The sequence below is a fragment of the Mytilus trossulus genome, chromosome 3 (genome assembly GCF_036588685.1).
Source record: "Mytilus trossulus isolate FHL-02 chromosome 3, PNRI_Mtr1.1.1.hap1, whole genome shotgun sequence".
Classification (NCBI taxonomy): Eukaryota; Metazoa; Mollusca; class Bivalvia; order Mytilida; family Mytilidae; genus Mytilus; species Mytilus trossulus.
Window position 1 is genome coordinate 42,439,856 of NC_086375.1, and position 27,275 is coordinate 42,467,130.

Genomic DNA, 27,275 nt, shown 5'->3' on the forward strand with positions numbered 1-27,275 from the left:
CAAATGCTGATTTGGCACATGTGTGAGTTCTATCAAAATAATGACAACTTATCATATTTTTTACCTGGATTCTACCTGGATTATTGCGGCGATCATTAAGTTGAAAACTTCTTTTGCCGCCTCATAATTTACTTGATATTAAATTACTTATTTTAACTGTGAGCTGTGCGCATAAATAGAACGAATAATTTTTCTGTACTTCTATACATGTTGTACGATGGTTTCCACAATATTTTAAATACTTGTCGCATACATTTATAAACTGCTGCATTTATATTAAAATGTTATGTAGGATTTAACTTCTTCCCATTCCAATGTTCATCATTAATATGATTTTTTTTTAAATATTGACAGATTCTGCACAAACTTTTACTGTTGAAAGCTATATAATATTAAGACTATTCCATTATGTAGGATTAAACTTCTTCCCATTCCAAAATGTTCATCATTAATATGATTTTTTTAAATATTGACAGATTCTGCACAAACTTTTACTGTTGAAATCTATATAATATTAAGACTATTCCATTATGTAGGATTAAACTTCTTCCTATTCCAATGTTCATCATTAATATGATTTTTAAAAATATTGACAGATTCTGCACAAACTGTTACGGTTGAAAGACTATTCCATTGATCAATGATCCTTTGAGAAAATGAATGGAGACGCTGAGTTGAATTACACCTCTTTTTACTTAATTTCCAAGGATGTCCTCTAGTAGAATTTGTAGATAACTCAAACATATTTTGCCATTTAATATCATCTATCCCATGTAAAGCTTTATAAACTTGTATCATATCATAACGATCTCTTCTGTATTCAAGTGTTGGAAGGCCCAAGGCTCTCAATCTTTCAACGTAACTTAACATTTTTATACTAGGCACTAATTTGGTAGCTCGACGCTGGATCTTTTCAATTCTCCTTATATCTTTCTTCAAATATGGTGACCACACTGTAGTGGAGTATTCCAACAAAGGACGTATAATTGACTTGTATAAAATTTGTCAGTGTAAAATTCATAGCTTATAAATAATTTTAACATCTTGCATCTCCCTCATAAACAATCATCAATACTCTTGCATTTTACTTCTAATAACTAATTCCTGTCCAGGAGAAGGAATAAAACACATTGTACAATGCTATAAATACCACAGGTACTTGTGGACAGGATACCCTTTGGGTGCCCCTGACTGGGAATATCCCGAATGACCCCCATGTAGTTTAATTTTGATTTATTTTTCTTTAAATGTTTAATTAAATAGTTTTCACTGGGAATATATGTCGAAGTTACTGACAAACAGCATATACATATCAGTCGACTGGCAAAAATCTTAAATGCTGTTTGTCAGTAACTTCGACATATATTCCCAGTAGTGCGGTGACAAAAGTGTAAAAAGTCGTCTAGATCGCGAGTTTAATCTCCCCAAATAACACACAGCTGAAAATGGTCTTAACTTAAAGACACATATGTCTTCTTTAGTTTTTGTCCTGTCGTCAGAATTTCGTACGGTCACATTTTTCTAAATAGTCGTTTTAATGACTAGTAGTACATTGGAGAGTTTCAACCCCCCTTTTTCAAAATGAAAAATTGTGTATGTTTGCTTACATTTAACTGAAATAGTTTTTCCTGAAGCTATTTTCATATATCGAATTATTCTATTTAGTATTTCATTTTCTTATAATCTATAAAATTTGCGAAGTTTAGACTGTTAAAAATTGAGGTAATTTTGATTGCAAATTCAGACACAAACTTTAGTTTCTTCTTTATAGTAGTAATAAAAATTATCCCATAATAATTTTAGCATATAGTATTTCATGAAACTAATCAGTGATAAAAATTTCGGAACCAAAATATGAAAAAAAACTTAAGAAATCAATGGAAAAAGAATGGAATAAAAAACTTCAATTTCAACACGGAACTTAATCACTTGCCTTCCGTCACATTTTGTGTTTTAGTCAATAATTTGCTCTCAACTGATATATGATATTACTACCTTTTTCGCTATTATATACACATATTTGCACTGATATATGCTACATATTTTTTTTGTATGTGTTTATATTCTATGATTTTTTTGTTATAAAACATTAAATATACTTGTCAGAAAAGTCTAATTGTAAAATCAAAATAATTGACAGATAGTTTCAGTAAATATTCCGTGATATGTCAAGTCAGTTGCAACTTGCTCCATTAAGTCCAAAGAAAAGACAAAAGTTGTTAAATTTTATGCAGTGCTTATTATGCAAAGAAAAGAAAAAATGGACTGAAATTTTGAGTCAATTTACCAGTAAAGGATAGTCGATTTTTGTACCTGCATTGAATAAAAGATTAGATGAGGTGAACATCAAGATGTTTCATGCCAAAGCTATTAATTTACAGGAGTCCGTGCAGGCTGCTTATCATTGTTCATGCTACAAAAGTTACACAAGTAAACATATTTGTTTCCCCTTTTAGAGCGAGGAAGCTTCTAATCTGCTATTTAATGACGACATACAATTATCGGACTGTTGTTCCTCAGTTTCGGGTATGTGTACGCGTTCTAGAATGCAGTCGTTCAACTAGAGCGCTTGTATATTTTGTTGCAACAAAACATTTTAGAAAGATCAAAAACTACTCAAGTTTGAATCAGATGAGCGTATTAAGAATGTTTTAACCGTGTCAGTTAAAGTTAAAGTTAAAGTTGAAATAGTTTCCCGTCCATCTTTTAAACTTCAAGCACTCTGTCATTTTGGTTGCATTACAAATTATTTGCTAAAAACGAAAAATGCAAATATCTCAGATCACGATACTGCTTTTACTAATTTTATTTTGGCTATTGACAACGATGTAATGGTCATTCATCATGACACCGTTACTAGATAAATATCTTACTTAGTTGTAGATCTTTTCTTCCAGCTGATTCTAATTTAAAATATTCTACTTGTAAAATGCAGTCTAAACTCATTGATTTCTATAGAAATAAAATTGTCAAACAACTTCAACAAGTTCAAGGCAAATATAACAATATTTTGTAGCAAAATAACTATTTGAGATGCCATATCAGCTGCTAGTTAATTGAAAACTGAATTCAAAATTTTAATGTCAAATGTAAAAGACACAAATAACGGACAGATATATGTCATTCCGCTGCAAGTATACAATAGAAAAGACATCTCTACAAACTCTACAGAAATATACCCATCTTCGGAAGAATTGTCTCCTTCTTCTTCAATTCAGTCAATGCCTTCGTCTTTATTGCAATTAATTTTATGGTAACTCGATGAAACTGCATAGCCAAGACTATTCTCAGGAAACCGTTTGTGTGGCCATTTTATTTTACTCCTTTTCATTTTGGATTGGCTTTACAAATGTACCATGAGTTTGATTCGAAACACCTTGTTGAAATATTGAATGCCAATGGATTTTATGCTTCTTAAAGTAGAGTGCGATGCTATCTAATGTGTTGCCAACCATGAAATTGAGTGAAATCAAGATAGTGTGTACGTCTCATGCACAATGTTTACCCATCATCTTTGCAGACAAGCATATGGATGTCATCTTAATATAAAAAAGAAGATGTGGTATGATTGCCAATGAGACAACTATCCACAAAAGACCAAAATGGCACACACATTAACAACTATGGGTCACCGTTCGGTCTTCAACAATGAGCAAAGCCCATACCGCATAGTCAGCTATAAAAGGCCCCGATAAGACAATGTAAAACAATTCAAACGAGAAAACTAACAGCCTCATTTATGTAAAAAATGAACGAAAAACAAATATGTAACACATAAACAAACGACAACCACTATATTACAGGCTCCTGACTTGGGACAGGCAAATACATAAATAATGTGGCGGGGTTAAACATGTTAGCGGGATCCCAACCCTCCCCCTAACCTTGGACAGTGGTATAACATAAGAACGAACTATAAAAAGTCAGTTGAAAAAGGCTTAACTCATCAGATAGACAAAAAATACAAGTGGACGTGGCAGGGTACTTATACATCCCGACAAAAAAAGACACACTGAACAGATCTGAGAGTACTCGCAGTTATCTGACAGCTAGTTCAAAGCCACTAACAACTAATTAAAAACCATGCCACTAAGACTAAGCACTCAATCCGTACACATCCAACATACAATGGATTTAGTGTAAAGACGTCATAAACAGCCAGAGAAGAACATGACCGTGTTCAATGCCAAGTTACAGGTATCAACAGATTGTAGATCCATGAAAATGTATATAACCCCATTTAATAAGATCTCTGTAAAATCTGGGATGAATTGAAAGGGATGGGTTAAAGCTGGTATTTCTTTGGGAACAAATGTCTTCGGACTTCCAACAATATCTTGTCTGTATTTGAAAAGGAAAACTCAAAATAACGTGTTTGCTTTGAGCAGAACCTTTCATGTGCATACCTGTGGCCATGAGGGAAATGTGTAGAAATATTAAAAACATGTCTTGTGACGGTTGGTGAAAATGAAAATGATGGAGATAACGGTTGATTAGGTATAGAGCTGGTTGAACTGATACACATGGTCCCAGCCCCCGGGTTTGGGGAGTGTTGGCGTGCCCTTAAAAAAAGTCAAACCCCCGCCACATTCTGTTTGTGTCTGTTTCAAGACACGAGACGGTAATGCAGTGTTTGTCGTATGTTTCTATATACTATATTTTTTTGTTTCTTATTCATTTTGTACATTAATCAGGTCGAGAGATTTTTCGTTTGTTTTACAATATTCATTTTGTGAATTGAAGACTATGCAGTATAAATTTTACTCATTGTTGAAGCCCGTACGGGACGTATTGGTAATTTATGTCTCATTTGGAGGGTTGCCACATTTGCAATCATATCACATCTTTTTTTTTCTATATGGAATACTTTTGAAATACGTTGCAAGGAAAAAAAGGGGGGATATAGGTACAAAACTTATAAAGTTATAGATATTAACCAGAGTAAAATACGCAACAAAAGATAATATTATATGAAAGCAGTAATAATTGTGAAAAAAACAAAAGCAACGAATAGTCTATGATAAAACTGGAAGTATCCGAAATTCAATTTGAGGTCATATTTGACTGTAGTGTTCTATTGCTTTGATTTGATACCTCACCCAATATGATAGTTTAAAAAATAATTTTAAAGTATTGTCCTGCATGACACTTGATTTTTACCTGAAATTGAAATTTTTCAAAAGGTTCAGGTGCTCTAAACATTTTATAGGTTGAAAACTTAATTTTTGAAGTTTTGTTTATAAAACGTCGTTTTAGGATTTTTTTGATAGAATAAATCTTAATGATTAAGGTTTATGTATAATAACAAACATTAATAAAGCCAAAATAGTATCGTTTGTATTTATGTAGAGTTTAGAAATAGAATAAAATGTCAAAATTGAAACCCTCCCAAATTTTCACAGATTTTCACATATAACCTTTGACCTCAATTTAAAAAAGTTGTGACCATACAAAGTCCTGACGACAGGCATATTATTATAGTACACGATTTCCTCTTTCCAATGATATATTATATAGGTGTGTGTTCGGTGGGGAGATTAAAATCCAAAAAATCTACCTTCAGTCACCGCACTACAGTGAAAACAATTTAAATAAACGTTTAAAGAAAAATAAATCAAAATTAAACTACATGGGGGGGTCATTCGGGATACTCCCACTCAGGGGCACCCAAAGGGTATACTGTCCACAAGTACCTGTGATAAATACATGTAACTATAATAATAATGATAAATTCTTTATTTTTAGAAATCTGTCTGGCATGACCCTGGAATCTGTTCCGTTTGAACTTTTGACGTCATACAACAATCACTTTTCCATTGTGGGGTCAGATATTTTCAATTATGACGTTAAAATATTGCCGGAACTTTTTTGATGTCCAATAATGGCGGACAAATAGTGATAAGGTGTTTTACACAGTTTAAAAGTCCGCCCTGTGGCCTTCTAAGGTTCTTAATCAGAACAACTAGAAATGCTTTAAGCCTTAATTAAGACTAAATAAGTTAATTAATTTGAGAGAATCGACAGTGTAATTTTTTAAACAGGATAAAGGACTGTGCTGGGCTTCATCTTTGTCAAAAAAAATTTTTTTTACCGTAACGATTAAAATATCATTTAAAATTGTACAAAATTTTATTTGGCGACAATTTTATGACTGTTTAAAGGGGCACTAGCTGTCAAATTCATGGTCACTGATTTGACTCAAATTCTCATATTTGATGTATAACAATGTAAAACATTTATCCAAACTATCAAAAGTCTAAAATAAACAGTTTACAGAGCATGTGGTAGATAACATATAGGTTCGTTTCGTGTGTATTTTAGTCCAGACGCCATCTAACTAACTATGGATTTGACCTCAGATGACCATATAAGCGTTTATGTAAACATAAATAAAGATATGAATAGATTAAACCAACACCTGCAATTGGATTTTTATAGGTCTGTTTGATTTTATTTTATAGATTGTTTCTCATTGTTTTTAACCGTATAAGAATGATTTTATGTGCATAGAATTAGTAATCAAATGATTTACCATAGTTTCACTTTCATTTTTGACATTCTGTTTCTTTAAATAACCAGGACACGTACAATGCATGCGTTGTCAATCTCTAGCTAGGGGTTAAATTGAAGTTCACATGAATATGGATTTAAAGAGGTCGACTCATTCACTTGCAAGTGAATAACTAATTATCAATGTTTCTTAGCGTAATTTGACAAAATTGAACCTTTTTGGCTGCAAAAAGCAAATTATTATTTCACTATTTCACTTTCATTATATTGATCATGTGTTGTTTGAACAGAAAAAAATCAAACTTTAGATTTTTTATATATCTTGTAGCTAGTGCCCCTTTAACATGTTTAAGGCCCCAAGCTAATCAATGGTAACAACAGGTGTCATAATCTGTTGTTGCAAGTAATCTGTTTATTGGATGGGTCTTTAATGATTACTATATTAATTCATTCAAATAGATCGAGGAATTTGCATATAACAACACTATGTACATGATGTACTGTAGTTTCCTAGTGTAAGAATAATTTGTACCTCAGCCATTGTCAGCTCAGGCCAACAGAATGTATACAAAATTTTCCCAAAAAATCGAATTGTGCCTGTTGCAAAAGTAGTCTTTTTAAAACTGAATCATCCTATAAATAAGAATCAATTGGATATAATTTGTGGAATATTCTGTATTGATTTAACCTTCCATTAATGGCCTGTTATTAATGAATGATAATTGTATATATTTAAGATTTTTTTTTGCATAAATTGACATTTCTTCAACGTTGTACTTTATTTGGCCTTTTTAACATATTTAGCTCACCTGGCCCGAAGGGCCAAGTGAGCTTTTCTCATCACTTGGCATCCATCGTCCATCGTCGTCGTCGTCCTTCGTCGTTAACTTTTACAAAAATCTTCTCCTCTGAAACTATTGGGCCATATTAAACCAAACTTGGCCACAATCATCATTGTGGTTTCTAGTTTTAAAAATGTGTGGCATGACCCGCCAAACTAACCAAGATGGCCGCCATGGCTAAAAATAGAACATAGGGGTAAAATGCAGTTTTTGGTTTATAACTCAAAAACCAAAGCATTTAGAGCAAATCTGACTGACTTTGAAATTGTTTATCAGGTGAAGATCTATCTGCCCTGAAATTTTCAGATAGATCAGCCAACCCGTTGTTAGTTTGCTGCCCCTGAATAGGTTATTTTAAGGAAATTTTGCCTTTTTGTTATCATCTTGAATATTATTATAGATAGAGATAAACTGTAAACAGCAATAATGTACAGCAAAGTAAGACCTAAAAATAAGTCAACATGACCAAAATGGTCAATTGCCCCCCTAAGGAGTTATTGTCCTTTATAGTCAATTTTTAACAATTTTCATAAAATTTGTAAATTTTTACTAACATTTTCCACTGAAATTACTGGGCCAAGTTCATTATAGATAGAAATAATTGTAAGCAGCAAGAATGTTCAGTAAAGTAAGATGTACAAACACATCACCATCACCAAAAGACAATTTTGTCATGAATCCATCTGCGTCCTTTGTTTAATATTCACATAGACCAAGGTGAGCGACACAGGCTCTTTAGAGCCTCTAGTTTTATTCCAGCATCACTGATGAGACGAAATGCATGTCTGGCAAATATATTAAATTTTTATCCGGGTATCTATGATGAGTTTATTCTATCTAGAACCCCCCAAAAAGAGACAAAACTTGTTTATACTGTGCTTTGCTTTCTGATGTTGTCCCTTTCTATTTCCAGTAGGTAAAAATAACATATTTGTAATATGGTATGTAATTTTAAAAATTTCATGGTAAATTTTTTTTTTAGGAAAAAAAATGTAAATTAAATTCCACAGTTTGATATATATATTGGAATCATTTTGATCTTATGTCTGCAAAGGGAGGTCATCATGTATCTGATACAGACTCAGATATTACTGTTGGACCAGAAGATAGTGACGTGACCACTGAATCACCACACAAATCACCAGTAAAGCTTCCGTCATTAAGTAAAAGAAGAAGTGAAGTTCATGAGATTTCAGAGTCTGAAGAGGAAAGTGAAGAATATTTCATTTTGAAAGGGACCTCTAAAGGGAAAGGAAAATCTTCATTATTTAACTCATTGAAATCCACATCTGAACAAAACGAATCTAAATCACTTGTTAAACAAAGTAATAAATCATCAGAAACGTTGACTAAGCTTAAGTCACAAGAAAAGACAACAAAATCATCATCAGAATGTTTTTCAAAGTCACTAGACAACAGAACAAAGCCATCATCAGAAACTTTGACTAAGTCAATAGACAAGAAGACAAAGTTGTCACTAGAAACTTTGACTAAGTCACATGACAAGAGAACAAAACCATCATCAGAAAGTTTGACCAAGTCCTCTGAGAAAAAGACTAAGTCATTTACAGAAATAGAGAACTGGTTAGATAAGATTGATTCCAGTCCAGAGGCTGAAAAGGTTGATATTAAAAAAAGATTTGACAGTCCAGTGGAGAAAGGCAAACATTCTGATTATAAACCATCACCATCTAGTGGCTTGAAGAGAAAACAGACAGTTTTACTTGAAGAAGAAAAGAAGACAGTTAGTAGAAAGAAACCTCCTTGTCAGTATGGGTCAAAATGTTACAGGAAAAATCCATCTCATCTTCAAGAATTCAGCCATCCAGGTAATTAAATAGCAAAATAGAAAAAAGAAAATTTGCATCAAGTGCCTGTCCTATCAGGTACCTAGTAGTAAAATTTAACAAAAGAACATTTGTTATCAATGTACAAAAACAACCTGCTTGCTTCTTGTTCATTGTTTATTGGTACAAGAGCAAGGTCAGTTTGTCAGTTATATGTTGAAAGTAATAAGTCAGATTATTTGAATAATAGGTCTACGATATAGAATGGAAATACTTTTCATGATTTGATATTGCATGTTGAGCATTTTGTTTTAGGGCTGTTTTCAAAGCCACTTGTCAACTACTGATCACATTCTTGTTCTTCTATAAAAATGTCTGTAAGAAATAAAATGTGCTTTCTCTAAGCATGTTTAACCATTGGTGTTCTATAAAAGAAGTGTTATTTCCCTTGATCAAAATTAAACAAAATTTCAACATATATATTGTACAGCTATAATAAATTGATGCCTCTGATAGTTCACTAGTGTAATGTATAACATGAAATAAAGATATCTTAGCTTGGTTTCAGTTAAGTATCATAGAATTACATTCTCCAGGAAACATGATGTTTTTCAGATGACAAACAACAGACATCAGGGAGTCTGAGTGGTAGAACCTCACAAGAATCTCCACCAAGAAAAAAGCCAAAGATATCCATAACAGGTCCTCGATCTCCAGATCAAGTCTATAGTGAAGGACAACCGTATAGTTTCTTCCTAACCAAAGTTCATGGTATACAAAACCAATACAACCAAGTCTTAGCAATGGATATCAAAGGTGAGAGATGATATTTAATCTTATATGAATTTTTCAAGTGCCCTTCATTATTCATCTTGTACTATAGGTGATGTCATGTGGTGCACATGTACAGCATAACTGTCATACATATCATTTAATATCATAATATTACAAAACAACATCGATGACTTACATTTCTTAAAGTGCTGTGTGTCATATTAACTTTTATGTCATTGTACTCCCATTCTTAAAGTTCAACAGACTGAGAGATGAAGGACATCAGTTACGCAATTAGAATATTGGTATCTTTTATATTTGGTAAATTCTTATTATAAGTGTTTGAACAATTTGCTTTCTTGTGAACAGCAATAGCTATTTTAAATGCTGTTCCTTGCTCAGATTTAATTTTGTAAGAAATTCATGAAAATTGCCTTTTTTAATGAGGCAACTCTCCAATGCTCCAACCAAAATGCAATGTGTAAAAAGTAAACAATTACAGGTTAAAGTACAGCCTTCAACAAGGAGCCTTGGCTCACACCAAACAGCAAGATATAAAGCCCCAAAAGACTAGTGTAAAACAGTTCAAACAAGAAATCAACGTTCTTATCTACATGTATATAAAAAAACAAGAAACCACATCAACAAATGACAACAACAGAATAACAGACTCCTGACTTAGGACAGGTGCATACAAAAGCATACAATCATATCATCATTTGAAGTTGTAACATAGAAACTCAAAAAGGCTAATTAACATTACATTGTGCTTAAAAATAGCTGATTTCAAAACTTTTGAATGAGTTATTTTTATTAACATAATTATCTGAGTGTTTTAATTTCAGATATACTGTCACCAATTATGGGAACATTGCAAGCTTCGTGTCAGGTTTGTGGTTTAATATTTGTCTTGAAGTTATTTTTGAATTTGATGGAATTCTTGTGGTTATGGTATTGTAAATATGTCAGCATTTTGTCTATTTCTAAAGTAGTACATGTATGGTCAGGTTATGTGTTTTTTTACGTCATATGAATTTGTATTATGCATATTTTTCAATGGAAATTGTGACGTCATAATGTATTCTTAATTGGACGAAAACACATGAGACAAGTCATTAGTAATGAGTTGAGGAAGTAAAATATTTGGAAGGTGAACAACTTACATTTTCATGGATTATGAATCAATTTTTGAAAATGTTTAATGTTTGAATAAAACATGTCTCTTTGAAAAGTTTTATGCACAATACATTGTTTAAACAGGGTCACATATAGCTTCAACGGGTTAGTAACATATTGAAAAAGTTGTGTAATTTTATAACTTATCTGGATTCGAATATATAGTAAAAAAGTGTATTGTTTTTGTCCCCCACGTAAAGGGTTGTGGGGGACATGGATATACCAAGCGTCCAACTGCCTGTATGTCTATCCTGCCATCAGGTCTTGTTAGCACTCTCAAAGGTACAATTCTTGTCAGATTTTTAAAAACTTATACTATAGGTTAATATCAAAAATATCTCAAACAAGTTCAAAAATGGTGGACAATCAACTTTTTTTAAAAGAGTCATGTCTCTTGGAAATATTAAATAAGTGCAATGTGGGGGAACATTCCAACTGTGTTCTTTTATTTACTAATAAATGAAATGGTGCTTATGATAAATAAAAGATAATACAATGTACATTGAAACCTTAGAAATGATTGAAAGAGTCTTATGGCAGTTATTTTAATTGTTTAACGTTTGTCATTTCAGGGCCGTTGAATTGCTTTGCGGTTTTGCTCATTGTTGAAGGCCATACAGTACCCTTTAGTTCCCAATTTTTATGTCAATTGGTCTCTGTTGGAGAGTTGTCTTATTGGCAATCATACCACTTTTTATTTTTATACTATAAGAATTCATTGATCTGAAGTATTGCCCTCATTCACCTTATTACACAATTTACAGCCTGCTGCTGTATTTATGTAATAATAATTATTTAGTGTATGAAATGTGTTCACAAATTCAGATTTATGTTCTAATATTTGCATCTTAATGAACAATTTAAATGCATTGGAGAAATAATTTGGCATGCAATATAAAGTGTTACTTCCTTTTGGCATCATAATTTAAAATCTGACTATTTGACAATCAGTGTATTATATTAAGACAATTTTATAGTTCTACTTGACAAGTCATCAAAACTTATGTGCACTGCAAAGTATGAATCTATTTCTTTTTCTACAGTAATACATGTACCAATTACACAAAAAAAAGAGTTTGTCTGTTTCTTCATTTATGAATCTACCATTGATATAGATAGACTAAAAACCTGTGATAATTTAAAACAATTAAAAAATATTAAAAGCTATATTAAACCCCAAATAAACTCATACTACAACAACCTGTTGATAAATAAGTTAACATCTATTGATGATAAAAGTAAATTAATTTTTTATAAAGCACTTGAGTCAAATCTATTGATCAAACCTTACCTCTCTAACCCAAACTTTGAATTTAGAAAATTAATTACAAAACTTAGAATCAGTGACCATTCATTATTAATTGAAAAAGGGAGGCATTTTAAAATTCCTTGCGAAGAGAGACTTTGCAAAAAATGTAAAGTACTAGATGATGAGAAACATTTCCTAATAAATTATTCTCATAATTCAAATATTAGATTAACATATTTTGATTGCATTAATAGAGAAAGTAATTTATTTGCTAATCTCACTGACAATGACAAAGTTATATATATACTTAACCCATCAACACCAACACAAGTGAATAAACTAGGATCCTTTATAAAAAAGTCAATGGAACTGAGGACAGGGGACCCTTTAATATTTACCTGAATTTGTGTATATATATTGAGTTACTTAGTTATTGTCTTTATTTGTTTTTGTTGTTGTTATATGTCACAAACTGTAAAGTTTATATGGCAATAAAACTTTGAATTGAAAATTAATGGTCAATTTAATGAATTTAATTCAGAAGCTATAAAAAAATAATTGAATGATGCTGACAGTAAAATCACTAATTAGTTGGATATTTATAAAATTTTAAAAACACAATACTTTTTGGACAATGTAATACACAGGGATCTATGTGTTTGAGTGAATAAGCCTGTTTTAAATAAGGACTTGATGGATCAGAAAGCTTCAAGTTGCAAAATTACACAATATATCTCATAATAGAATATAATTATATACAATTGTTACAATTGTGGAAGTCATACATGTTCTCTCTTTCAAAGATTTGTCTTATTCTTTATCAGTAGTGGTAAATATTTTAATTGTATACACCCTGATACATGTATGACACTTGCAACACATCTTTATTTTTTGTGTTTCCTTTTATTTTCAGTTTAATTACATGTTTGAAATTCCATGGTTAATGAAACAGTACCCAGAACAATTCAGGTAATATTGCTATGAAGGGGAGATAATTACTTCAATATTGTCAAAAGAAGCATTGGGTATATATCTTATTTTATAAGGGGGATATAGTTATATGGTAAATTTGATAAATGATTGTTTCATCAACAATAAATAGGTGAACAAATACCAGGTGAAAGATTTAATGACCTTAAACAGACAATGCACAATAATAAACAGGGTAAACACTCTATAGAGCAGTCAAACAACACAATAAAACACATTTACAATGGCTTATATTGAAAAGTTGTGAATTCAGCTGCAAATGATATTCAGCAAATTCTGAAATTGAACCTGGTTTCCCATAATTTGTTAACTTTTAATTTTTAATCTTATAATTAAGAAGCTTTTCAAAAAATATTTATGGTGATTTAAGTTGAGACTTGTTGATTCAGGCGACAATCTTTGAAGTATCTTAGTTTCACCTGACAGAAATTTTGATTCACTGCTTTTTTTTTTAAAGGATCCTTATAATTATAATTTAAAGATAGAAAAATGATATACTGGTAGGTATTGAATAGAATGGAATATTTTTGTGTACAAAAAAAAACAACTATACATCAATAAGACAATAAAACCACAAAAGACATAAAGTTTATCTATTAAAACTGTATGTTGAGCTCAAGATATCCTTTGTCTAGATGATCGAATAAATTTAGGTACAGTTACCAAAAATCTGTCTTCCACACAGAAGAAATGCAGAAATATAGGATACATATTTTTAATTTCTCTTAATTTTAAGACACAGAACGATATTTGCACCTGTGTGCTGAAAGTACAGAAAGTACAGAAAGTTTTTGGTCAAGGTAGTTTTTGATGAAGTTGAGGTCCAATCGACTTCAAACTTTGTACACATGTTCCCTATGATATGATCTTTCTAATTTTAATGCCAAATTAGAGTTTTTACCCCAATTTGACGGTCCACTGAACATGGAAAATGATAGTGCGAGTGGGGCATTCGTGTACTGAGGACACATTCTTGTGTGATGCTATGTTAGTTTAGTTCTTCAGTTACCCAATCCATAGAATTTACAATGTCCAGTACAATAAGTGGTATATATATTCATGATATTGTATAGGCATCTGACTTTTGAAGTCTATTTGTATTAATGGGTTGATCTCATTGACCTTTACCCCACTTCTCTTTTTATTCATATCAATAACTGTTAGTTAATTTATAAAAAGATCAAAGCTTAATTTCAAAATAAATTGTATTCATGTCTATTGCATTCATGTTTATTCAACAATGTTAATAGTAATCTTTATTGCAAAAGTACACACATAAGGGTCAAGCAATACAATCAAACAATTTTATACAATACATTATATAATACAATACAATATATAGAATAATAGAACATATTAAAAAATATTAAAAAAAAAAGTTAGATTTTGAAACCAGTGAACGTAGAATAACCAGCACCATACAAATACTTTTCTGTCCCATGTGTCTTTATGTACACTTTATCTTTTGCTGCTAATTGAAGTACAGCACTTTGTGTTGCTGACATCTGTTCCGAAGATATTCCTCTGGCAGCAGCATGATTTATCACAATTGTTTTACCATTGTGCATCAAGTGTGTGAAGAAGGATTTGTCATGGACAGTAAGGGTTGTCCATGAAAAATAATATAGACCTTCATAAGGGGCAATAAAGTGTCCATTAGAAGTATCATATCCACTGCCAGTATTAGTGACGACTGTATCATAAACCACTACTCCATTGAAATTTTGTATGTGCTTCTGACTTTTGACTAGAAATCCCACCATTTTATGTGTGTCTATAACAAATAATTAATATATAAACTGTAAGATAGTTCATGAAAATCTAACAATATTGCGTATTAGTAATAATATTCAGATGAATACACAAGCAGTCAGTTTTGATATGTCATTTGAGAATTTTAAGTCATTGACACATTGAGAATGTGAAGTTTATTGATGTTACTTTGCCCAGAGACTTTAACTGTTTGTCATCATTTTACTTTTAACTTGGACCTTTGAAGAAAGTTGGGTTAGTGCTCAAAGCTGTACTTGTAATTGTAAATGTTTAAAGTAAGAAACCAAGACTTGTTAGTAAGTTTTGTCATTTTGTATTATAAAGGTATTGTAGATTGTAAGTTTTACAAATTCTGCAGAAAGACCTATAGGAAATTGTATCAATTTTAAGGAGGGGATTTCATCTATAAAAAGACCCCCCCCCCACACACACACACACACAAATGAAACATTCTTTCCTGGATCCTGAATATTTAATCATTTTAATTACTTAGTCCAGATAGATGTAAATCCTGAATTCCCCCAAAATAAAGGTCCAATCCTGACTTCCTGAAAAGGGACCTATAGCTCCTTTTAATAAATGCATGATAAACAGTACATTGATTAACTATATCTTTTATAGGAAACAATATATTGTGTATAAAAATAATAATATAATATCAACGCACACTTAAAAAATCATGTGTCTTATGTCTATCTCTAGATTCGCCTTCCCTGACAAGGTAACACTACAACTATTCAAGTTATTTTTTAATATAGCGGATGTGGTGGAGTGGTCTAGAGCGCTGTACATGAGGCTAAGCTATTGGTGTTGTAGTGTATCAAAGGTGTGAGTTTCGAATCTCACTGAGGGATAGACAAATATTTGTATTAACTACGTATCTCTATCACTCTGAGATCCAGTGGGCATATATATATTGTATGGTTTGTCACTTGTTTAGACTTGTTTGTTTGATATATATAGAATAGAATAGAACATTTACTTACTCAAATCTTGGGATCCACAGTCACATCTTCCCTCAGAACTCTCAACTAACTTGAGTTGATATTGAATACTTTTCCAAAGGTTGGCATTTTTAACACATTGCTTGTGAGAAATGACTGTTGTCACAAAGGCTATACAAGCAATTATTTTGAACAGACTGAAAACAGAAGAACATTTAATATAGACTACTTTTAAAAGATAATTTTTAGAACTAGAATTTTTTTTCTGATTCATTCATAGGGGAAATACATCATTTAGTTTATGTTTCAGACAATTTTAATGCCCCACCTACGATATTAGAGGGGCATTATGTTTTCTGGTCTGTGCGTCCTTCCGTCTGTTTGTCCGTTCGTCTGTCTGTCCGTTCGTCCCACTTCGGGTTAAAGTTTTTGGTCAAGGTAGTTTTTGATGAAGCTGAAGTCCAATCAACTTGAAACTTAGTACACATATTCCTTATGATATGATCTTTCTAATTTTAAAACCAAATTATACTTTTAACACCATTTTCATGGTCCACTGAACATAGAATTTAAAAGTGAGTTTCAGGTTAAAGTTTTTGGTCAAGGTAGTTTTTGATGAAGTTAATGTCCAATCAACTTGAAACCTAGTACACATGTTCCCTATTGATTGATCTTTTTACTTTCAAGGCCAAATTAGATTTTTTACCCAATTTCTCGGTCCATTGAACATGGCAAATGATAATGCGAGTAGGGCATCCGTGTTCTTTGGACTCACTCTTGTTTTTAAAAGGAAACACATTTTCCTTTATTAATAGTTATCTTTTTAAAGTGGTATAAAATCAGGCTTTAAAAGTGAGTAGATGGATAGGTTTTGATTGACAATATTTGAGGTCCAGTAAATTTCTTCTGCAGTTTAAATGTAGGGCAATGTTCTCAAAATCCTTCATAAATTAACCTGAATTCAATTTGCTATTTTAAATTCAAGACTTTAAGAAAAAAAATTTTAAAAGATAAAAAAAAATACTGTTCCTACCTCATGGTTTCTTCAAGATTATGCTGAAGGGTTAATTCTGGTTTTGAAACTGATTTATCCATTCTAATATTTTCAGGTACTTTTATATGACTCCATGTTATGTGTAACATCTGTTTGGGACATGCAAAGTTCTCATTAGTGATATTCAATACTTCTGTAGAACTTCTGTATCCTGTTCTTGGAAAATACTTTTGTAAATTTGATAAAAATAATGTACAAGCATGTTGTTTATACACATTTAAAAACATTAAATTTAATATTTTTAGAAATCTAAGTATTCCAGTTTTATTTACTTCTCATTATTCAATATATCTTTACCTTTGTAGGTCAAAACCTTTACTTCTTGTACATGGTTTTACTGCCGGTAATAAAACAGCCTTGGAAATAGAAGCCACTAAATACTCCAATATAAAATTTTGTCAGGTTTGCAAATTTAAACAATATATCATATAATATGTTTAAAAAAAATGTGTGATGGTTGTTTTGTGATAAATGTGTGTAGCTTGTATTTTTAAAATAACAATTAATGTCTTGCCTATTGTTGGGAATGCCATTTTACATAAATATCAATGGGAAGATTTTACTGACTTTGATATGAAAGAAATAAGCAAAAATGCATAAAGCTTACACCAAATTTTTTATTGTAAACAATGCATATAGAGAATAGTTGATTGAGAGGTTTATTAATATTCAGTTATACAGTATAAATTGAGAGAGAAATGGGGAATATGTAAAATAGACAACAACCAGACCAAAGAGTAAAAAACAGCCAAAGGCCACCAACAGCGAGAAAATCATGTTTACTTATCACCTTCAATACTGCTTTTAAAGCTATTAGTCTCTTACATGATCTATAAAGACAGTACTGCTATTATATCTGCTATATTCATCAACACATTTACACATGATGTTGGCTTGTTAAAACACTTATATTTCTTCAACCAGTAAATCTCAGACAACCATTAAACATTAATTTGGCAAAATGAAACTAAACCAATCTTTAAATTATTCCATAAATTTGATTTTACAAACAAATTATTGATTTTGTTTGATTTGCTTTAATAAATGGGGGAAAATACATATATGTTGTGTTTCTTTTTAGGCAAGATTAGAAATGATATATGGTACACATCACACGTAAGTATTAAGTGATATGAAATTGTAAGTCTATAAACAGATTTCACTTTCTAGACTATGTTAATTTTCCTCTTTGAACGAAATATAATGCATGTTCAAGTATAAACATTTTCTTTATAATAATATAAACTCTTAATTTGTTCTTGTTAAAATCCTTTACAAAAGTTAAGATAATTTATCTTAGTTCTTCATATTATGCTTAAAATTCCAATGAAATATCATATATTGATATATACAATTTATCCTACTGTTGGATTTTTAAAGGGGAATGCCTCTAGTTTACATAATTGCAGAAAGATTATGATACTACTGCATGAATACAGGATGGGAGAAGCAATTGCATTCTGGGTAATACTGGTTAACAAAATTGTAGAAAGATGATGATACTACTATATGAAGAAGGAATGAGGGTTGTTATCCACACATCTAACTTGGTAGAAAGAGATTGGTACCAGAAGACTCAAGGGTAACAAATGACATGTCAGAAATGTATTATGGGATCTTGTCTCTTTCCGTCTACCTGATAAGTAATCCTTTATGAGGCAGAGGCTATGTATATAATAAGTTGTCTTGGAAATTGAATGTCTGAACTGGTTTTTTTTAAGATTCACATCATAAATATATGTTCTTAAATTTTACCTAAGTAGGAAACTGACCTCTTAATATATAGTGTTTTTAAAAAAGGCCTGTAAGTAATGTTTTAATAAGTGAAAATATCACTATTCTGATATATCTGTCAAAAGAAATGAATTGGCAAGTATTTCATATAATAAAAATGTTTTGTTGAAATGTTTTTTTTATGAACTTATTCATTCTGTTTAAGAATGTGGATTAGTCCATTATTTCCAAAGTTAAAGAAAGAGGAGAATAAAAGTAATTACTCTAGAGGAGATTCACCAACGAATTTCAAAAAAGATTTGTTAGACTACATAGGATCCTATAAAGCCTATCAACTGAAGGACTGGCAACAAAATATAGCAGACCATGATATGTCTAGTGCTAAGTATGTTAGTTCAAAGTTTCTTTATGACATTGACAATAGTTTATCCCTGAAGATTTTATTTTATATCTCACCTGAAAATGAGCAGATAACACAGCTAAATTAAGTTTTAATTATAATTTTAGTGCAGTGCAATCTGTTTTCACAAAAATGACCCCAACAGATATTGTTCATTCATTAATGTTTGGAGGAAAGCAATTTCTCCTGGAATTAGTGGGTGAAGGTTATCAAGAATTTAAAAGGTCATCAAAGTTCACATATTCTAAAGACTTGTATCCAAACTGTGGCAAATCCAGGAAATCAAAGGCATACAAATATATTGATTTTCTCAATCCAGGAACATTAGTATCCATGGATATAAATGATTCCTCAGTATATGAATTGCGGTATAAAGAAATTCTGATTTTAAACAACAAACACCTATAAAACATACATGTCTCTTTGGCACACTCCCAATTTCCATTCTCAATTTTACACTTTATATATAACCACCTATTCTGTCACACATATTTACAAAACACAAAGGATGTGTATTTTTTCAGAAGACTTTAATAATCAGATTTTTTTTTAGAGTAGTTATTATTGGTTCATCTCCAGGGAGACATATGGCAGAAAATAAACACAAATTTGGACACATGAGACTACGCAAAGTTTTAAATACACATGGACCACAAAAAGACTTTGTGAAATCATGGCCTGTGATTGGTCAATATTCAAGTATTGGATCCTTAGGAGCAACCAAAGATGCCTGGCTTGCCACAGAGTTCTTACAGTCATTGGCAACTGTAGAGGGATCTAGTTGTGTACCATTAGCATCAATAAATTTGAAACTTGTAGGTCATTAATACATTTTAATTGGTCATTTAATCTAGCTCATGTGTTGATATTTTTTAATCACAAATCTACAGCTTTTAAATATAAAGATATTAATTTGCAAGTGCTTTAGAACTGCTTATTACATTTAACTGGGGAATGTTGCATATCCAGATAGTGGAAAAATGTGCATTGAAAATTATTGGTTGCTTTCCTAGAATTTCGTTTTATCCTTTCACTTGACTGAAACATACACACTAGCCATTCAGTGTACTAATGATGAATATTATTTGTTTTAAACCATTGAATATTTATTCTTTTGTAACCTACATTATTTTATTAGGGCTATACCTATCTTAGTAAAGAACTTAGCACAAAAGGTAATTAAGATAAGTTCAGAAGGTTCACTTCAAGAAAGAAAAAAGGGATATTCCATGGTCAATCCTGTCTTATTATAGAATTTACAAAAAAAGGATCATGCAAGTTACAATCTGAAAGATAACTCTGTAAAAATAAGAAAATACTGTTACAGTTTTTTTCATTGTTAATGTTCAAAACTTTTTTCAGATATTTCCAACAAAGGATAATGTAAGATGTAGTTTAGAAGGTTATCCTGCTGGAGCCTCTATACCATATAGTATTAATGTTGCCAAGAAACAAACATATCTTACTTCTTTCTTCCAGTAAGTAAATCTACATTAATTTTGATCAGACATCACCAATTTTTTTTAAACCAGCAAAATGGTAAATATTAAAAAAGGCTGTTGGTGTTTATCTAACCATTTTAACTAAGAAAAATTTATCTGCGAGTCAATAAATATTTTTAAAAACTTTCTTTTGATTCAGAGACATAGTGAACTGTTGGATTTTTATTTTTATTTTCGCTTGTGTAGTGATAACAATTTTTTGTATGGTAGTTTTAGTCTGAAAATGGAGATTTAAGGAAGTCGCTCTTCATGTTTTTGAATTTTTGCCAGACATTTCGGAATCCTTTGGTTTTATCCATATAGTACCATTTAAAAAAAAGCCCATTAACCCTTACTTATCTTTACATTTTTTGATTAAAAATTGTTTTTAATAACTTTATTGAAAATCTTATAAAATCCTTGTTATTTTTTCATCGGTTTTCAAAGAAAAAAGGTGTCAATGTTAAATATATGAAAAGTCTAGAGAAAATTATTTCCTGCCAAATTTTCAATGGCTTTGATCTCGAAAACGAGCACACTGACCCATAATTTTCTTTTTCTTTTTTGGTTTGTATATTTATATACTTTCATCTGTTGTAGAGTTGTCACTGACTCAGACGTACTTATAAAATATAATTATTTTCTGTGATACTTACATTATTTTGTAGGATCCTTTACTAGATAATTTAGCTGATCTGTAACAATAACATCTTCATGCCTTATATATCATGTACTGTAGTATGCTGCTAGATTAAAACTGACGAGGAAAGGTAATACATGGCCAGCGAAAGCTCTATTTTTGAAGAGCCCAGGTGGTCGTGTGGTCTAGCGGGACGGCTGCAGTGCAGGCGATTTGGTGTCACGATATCACAGTAGCATGGGTTCGAATCCCGGCGAGGGAAGAACCAAAAATTTGCGAAAGCCAATTTACAGATCTAACATTGTTGGGTTGATGTTTAGATGAGTTGTATATACTTTCAATATATACTAGTCTTTTTAAAAGCTTGTTATTTTGAAACAGAGTAGCGAACATCCTTAAACCACAAGCACACTCTAGATCTGTATCATCATCGTAAGTTAGGTTGAAAAATTATCAAAGAAATATTTTTCTATAATCATTCTGTTCTATGTGGCAGAAGATTCATTAAAAAAGTTTCTAATTACTTTAAAAATAAGAAGATGTGGTTCCTTTTGTTTAATCAAACATTATTAATGACTTGTTCAGCTTTATGTTGCATCAGAGTTCAGTATTGTTTAGGTCATTTTTTTCTGTGTGGATCAAAATTTACATTTTCCCTAACATTACAATTACAGCCATTGGATATCTAAAGGAAGAGGAAGAAGTAGAGCTATGCCACATATCAAGTCATATTGTCGACCTTCACCTTCATCACAGGAAGTGGCCTGGTTCCTTGTTACAAGGTATTACATGTACTAACTTTCTGTGTAATGGTAAAGTATATATTACTTTATTTATTTTTTTCTATTACCATAAATATGTTAAATATTTATTTCTAAGAAAACCCTGCATAATTTTGTTATATTAAAATTGTATCAAAGATTTCTAATCAAAAGTAAGCAGGCTCACTAAACATTAAGTGGAGACTATACATTCTAATGCAATTAATTTGTAACAATTGTTCTGATTGGACGACAGCAAGCGTAAAATTCTCTATCTCCTTGTCTGTAACTAAGGAAGCCGACATTTTAAACTTCGGAATGTATCGGCATGTTATTTCTACAATAATAAACAAAAAACTCACTTGTTGCGCCTAAAAATCTACTTTTTAACAAATTTTATTACATTCTGAAGCGGCACAGAAGCCAGAAAACGCCCCGTGTTTATGTTTGACGCCGGAAGCATACCTATGATATCACCTAGTGTAGGGACCAAAAAAGATAACATATTTTCGCGGAATTTTCTTTTATGAAGATTTTACACTGAAATAATGATTGAAATTCAATTATAAACTTGTTTTGCATTAGAATAGAGATAACTGTATTGTATTTGAAGCTTTTCGAACGTTTACTGTCGCAAATACCCGTTTACCTGTCTCTGCTCCGCGTCGCCAGGTAAACTAAATTTGCGACAGTAAAACTACCAATGGACGTCCTTAAAGCTTCAAATACAATACAGTTATCTCTTAATTACAGGACTTTCTGATAAAGTATTGTTTTGATTGGAATTTAAAAATTAGGACTTGGATTTCATCAATTTGACAGTTGACTGTTCTAACAATCCAAATAAAATGTTTTATGTGTAATGATAGTCCATATGAAATCTGTGGTCACTGTGTGTAATTGATAAAAAAAAACAAAAAAAAACATGCAAGACAAGAATTAGAAAAATATAAATGAATTTCAAAAGTTTTGTTATGTAATTGTTCTCACACATTTATATTATAAAACTTTCATGATGAAATAATACTATATTCATTTTAAATATTACATTATAGTTATCATAGTAAACTTGATTTAAATGTTACAGCGCTAATCTGTCTAAGGCAGCATGGGGAGCCTTGGAGAAGAAAGGAAGTCAGTTAATGATAAGGTCATATGAACTTGGAGTTTTATTCTTGCCGAAGTTCTTTGTAAGTTAATATATATTCATGCAAACCAACATTAAACATATAGATGATAGTATTGAGACTGTAAAAAAAGTATATTATGGGAACTTTCCATACCTTTATAATTGTTTGCAGAAACTACATACACATACATATCTGAATATAACAGTGAGAAACAGTAGATTTGAAAGTGTTTCCCATGTTGAAGATGCAGGCAACGAACATTTTTATGCATTATGTTGTCTGGTCTGTGCGTCCATTCGTCCGTTCTTTTGTCCGTCTGAAATGCTTCAGGTTAAAGCTTTTGATCAAGGTAGTTTTTGATGAAGTAGAAGTCCAATTGACTTCAAACTTGGTGCACATGTTCCTTATGATATGATCTTCCTAATTTTAATGCCAAATTAGAGATTTTACCCGAATTTCACGGTCCACTGAACATAGAAAATTATAGTGCGAGTGGGGCATTCGTGTACTGAGGACACATTCTTGTTTTCATATACCTTGAAGTGCATTTGTTATTCAATGTAACCATAAGAATTGTAAAATCTGGTTATTTTCAAACATTTGGTGCAAATTCAGTCATGCCTGTATAACTTCAAATATGGATTTATGCTGCAATAAATCGTGACAGTAAAGCCCTACTTGATCCTACTTAAGTTAGGTACCTTTAATCAAGACCCTTTTTACAGCACTCAATAGATTGACTGCAAAATGTTACCATTTATTGCAGCACTGTAGTTCTCTTAAAAATATCAGAAGACAAAATTTGATACATTTACACAAAAAAAATGTATTATTGTATTTATGAAAAAAAATGATTTGGCATTATGTAATGGAATTAAATAATGTTAATTCAGAAATTAGGGCAATGTTGTGTTGAATGTAAAAAGCACATTTATAATGGAAATTGTGCTCATAAAAGCCTTTTACAAATGTACTGCATTATTTTAAATTTAATTTATCAATGATCAAGAGGTATCCACAATGATGAATTTATTTATTACTTTTAAAAATGTATGATTTAAAATATTTTTTTAATTTGGTTTTATTTTTCTTCTTTTTATACAGGGAAGTAAGAAAACAATTCCTGTCTCTAGTGATATCAATGATGCAGATAAACTTTTATTGCCATATGATTTACCACTAAAGCCATATCAGAAGGAAGGTAAGTTGTTAATAAAGTTAACGGTACCAATTTTCTTGCACCAGATGCGCATTTCGACAATACATGTCAGTGTTCCAGCTAGGATTTCAAAAGGGCAGGGTGCCAATCCTAAAAAAGGCATTTAACGCGCGATATGATAATATGAAAAGGGCATATTTGAATAAAAGATGTTAATCAAACATTGTGTTTATTCGTTGAATCACAGGTTATACAAGAACAACATCATTAGCCCATATAGAACTCTATCTTTCTACTTTTTAGGCTGAAAAACTTGTCAAGCAGCTTGTCACATAAGTTTTTTTTTATCATTGCTTGGCACAGTTGTAGCAGTATGTTTTGAAAGGTGACCTGTTTCATTCTGATTCTATGGTCTGCCACATTTTACAAGTTTCACCTTTCTACCCCTGCTGTGCTTAATGGCAATACAGCAGAAAACAGCTGTGCTCAGTAAATGCACAGATTTTAGGATATATAGCAACAGTGAAAAATTGTATCAAAAATAAAGAATACATGATGTCTCTTCAGTGATGCTCGTGGCCAAAATATTTGAAATCCAAAGCTTATATAAAAGATTAAGAGCTATAATCCAAAAGGTCCAAAAAGTATAGCCAAATCTGTGAAAGGAATCAGAGCTTTGCTTGAGGGAGATACATTCCTTAATTTATAATAATTTCTAATATTTTGTAACAGCAAATTTTGATAACACAAAAAATCTGTATTTTTGTTAATGTTCATATGATTGAATATAAACAAGTTCCATACATTTGTTATAATATATTTGTTTATCCGTAAGAATTTTGTCAATTTGTCATTTCAATAATATATTTGTTCATCCGTAAGAATTTTGTCAATTTGTCATTTCAGAATCTTATGAATTTAATATTTATAATATTTTTAGTGTATTTTAGAATTTTTAAGATGGACAAACATTCTTTTTCAGATAGTCCTTGGATATGGGATATAGCTTATAAAGAATTACCAGACTGTAATGGGAACATGTGGTGCCCTAGCTGACATTTTGATTGGTGTAATGACATTATTTATGAAATAAATTATGATGCTATTTCTATAGAGATTTTTATTTAAACCAATCACAAGATTGTGCATATCACCAATCAACAAAAGATGTCACATAACCTAGATACATTACTTCAAGCTGTCTAGTGTTTATTCTTACTTTATTCAGTGTGCTTAATGGATAAGCAGTAAATATCCAATTTTCAATTCTTTGGTTTGAATCTGTCTCATGGCAAGCATACCACTATTGTATCATGATACAAACAACTTGCTCCATCTATATTCAAATGGACCCTTAAAAAAATTATCACAATATCAAAGACCAATGAAAAATTATCACAATATCAAAGACCAATGAAAAGTTATCACATTATCAAAGACCAATGAAAAGTTATCACATTTTAAAAGACCAATGAAAAGATATCACAACATCAAAGACCCATGAAAAGATATCGCAATACCACACCAACCAAAAGATATCACAATATATCTGGACTTCAGTTTGCCTTAAACCAAATTGATGAAACTTATACACAATGCTTATTTCAACAAAACACAGATCTAGTTTGAATTATGACTCGTCAATTGATCATCTCGTTCTTGTCTTCACAAATCCACTGAAACCACACAACAGAATCTCAGGAAACTTTATGGATATACTATCTACTATATGGAAATCGACAGGAAATTATAATCATTTTAAGCTCACCTGGCCCAAAGGGCCAAGTGAGCTTTTCTCATCACTTGGCGTCCGGCGTCCAGCGTTAGCTTTTACAAAAATCTTATCCTCTGAAACTACTGGGCCAAATCAAACCAAACTTGGCCACAATCATCATTGGGGTATCTAGTTTAAAAAATGTGTGGCGTGACCCGCTCATCCAACCAAGATGGCCGCCACGGCTAAAAATAGAACATAGGGGTAAAATGCAGTTTTTGGCTTATAACTCAAAAACCAAAGCATTTAGAGGAAATCTGACATGGGGTAAAAATGTGTATCAGGTCAAGATCTATCTGCCCTGAAATTTTCAGATGAATCGGTTAACCTGTTGTTGGGTTGCTGCCCCTGAATTGGTAATTTTGAGGAAATTTTGCTGTTTTTGGTTATTATCTTGAATATTATTATAGATAGAGATAAACTGTAAACAGTAATAATGTTCAGCAAAGTTAGATTTACACATAAGTCAACATGACCGAAATGGTCAGTTGACCCCTTTAGGAGTTATTGCCCTTTATAGTCAATTTTTAACCATTTTTCATAAATCTAAGTTATCTTTTACAAAAATCTTCTCCTCTGAAACTACTGAGCCAAATTAATCCAAACTTGGCCACAATCATCTTTGGGGTATCTAGTTTAAAAAATGTGTGGCGTGACCCGGTCAACCAACCAAGATAGCCGCCACGGCTAAAAATAGAACATAGGGGTAAAATGCAGTTTTTGGCTTATAACTCAAAAACCAAAGCATTTTGAGGTTTGACATGGGATAAAAATGTTTATCAGGTCAATATCTATCTGCCCTGAAATTTTCAGATGAATTGGACAATCGGTTGTTGGCTTGCTGCCCTCCAATTGGTAATTTTTAAAGAAATTTTGCCGTTTTTGGTTATTATCTTGAATACTATTATAGATAGAGATAAACTGTAAATTTTTACCAAATATTTTTCTCTGTTACTAATGGGCAAGGTTCATTATAGATATAATTGTAAGAAGCAAGAACGTTCAGTAAAGTAAGAACTTCAAACACATCACCATCACCAAAATACAATTTTGTCATGAATCCATTTGTGTTCTTTGTTTAATATGCACATAGACCA

At 31.4% G+C, this 27,275-nt stretch overlaps 2 protein-coding genes across 2 annotated transcripts; one reads left to right on the forward strand and one right to left on the reverse strand.

Moving 5' to 3' along the window:
- LOC134711512 (tyrosyl-DNA phosphodiesterase 1-like) lies at positions 1-25,513 on the forward strand. The gene is made up of 15 exons (XM_063572140.1): positions 1-22; positions 8,335-9,181; positions 9,755-9,955; positions 10,759-10,802; positions 13,252-13,307; positions 17,405-17,501; positions 18,181-18,215; positions 18,589-18,681; positions 19,039-19,218; positions 19,787-20,048; positions 20,596-20,711; positions 22,029-22,136; positions 23,203-23,305; positions 24,350-24,446; positions 25,387-25,513. The coding sequence occupies exons 2-15, from the start codon at positions 8,395-8,397 to the stop codon at positions 25,458-25,460; spliced, it is 2,253 nt and encodes a 750-aa protein (XP_063428210.1). The 5' UTR covers positions 1-22; positions 8,335-8,394; the 3' UTR covers positions 25,461-25,513.
- On the reverse strand, positions 14,610-17,113 carry LOC134709443 (complement C1q tumor necrosis factor-related protein 4-like). Its single transcript, XM_063569602.1, has 3 exons — positions 17,079-17,113; positions 16,088-16,242; positions 14,610-15,102 (listed from the first exon to the last, which is right to left on the reverse strand). Exons 1-3 carry the CDS (start codon positions 17,081-17,083, stop codon positions 14,708-14,710), a joined length of 555 nt encoding a protein of 184 aa, XP_063425672.1. The 5' UTR covers positions 17,084-17,113; the 3' UTR covers positions 14,610-14,707.
- Positions 25,514-27,275: the final 1,762 nt, after the last annotated feature.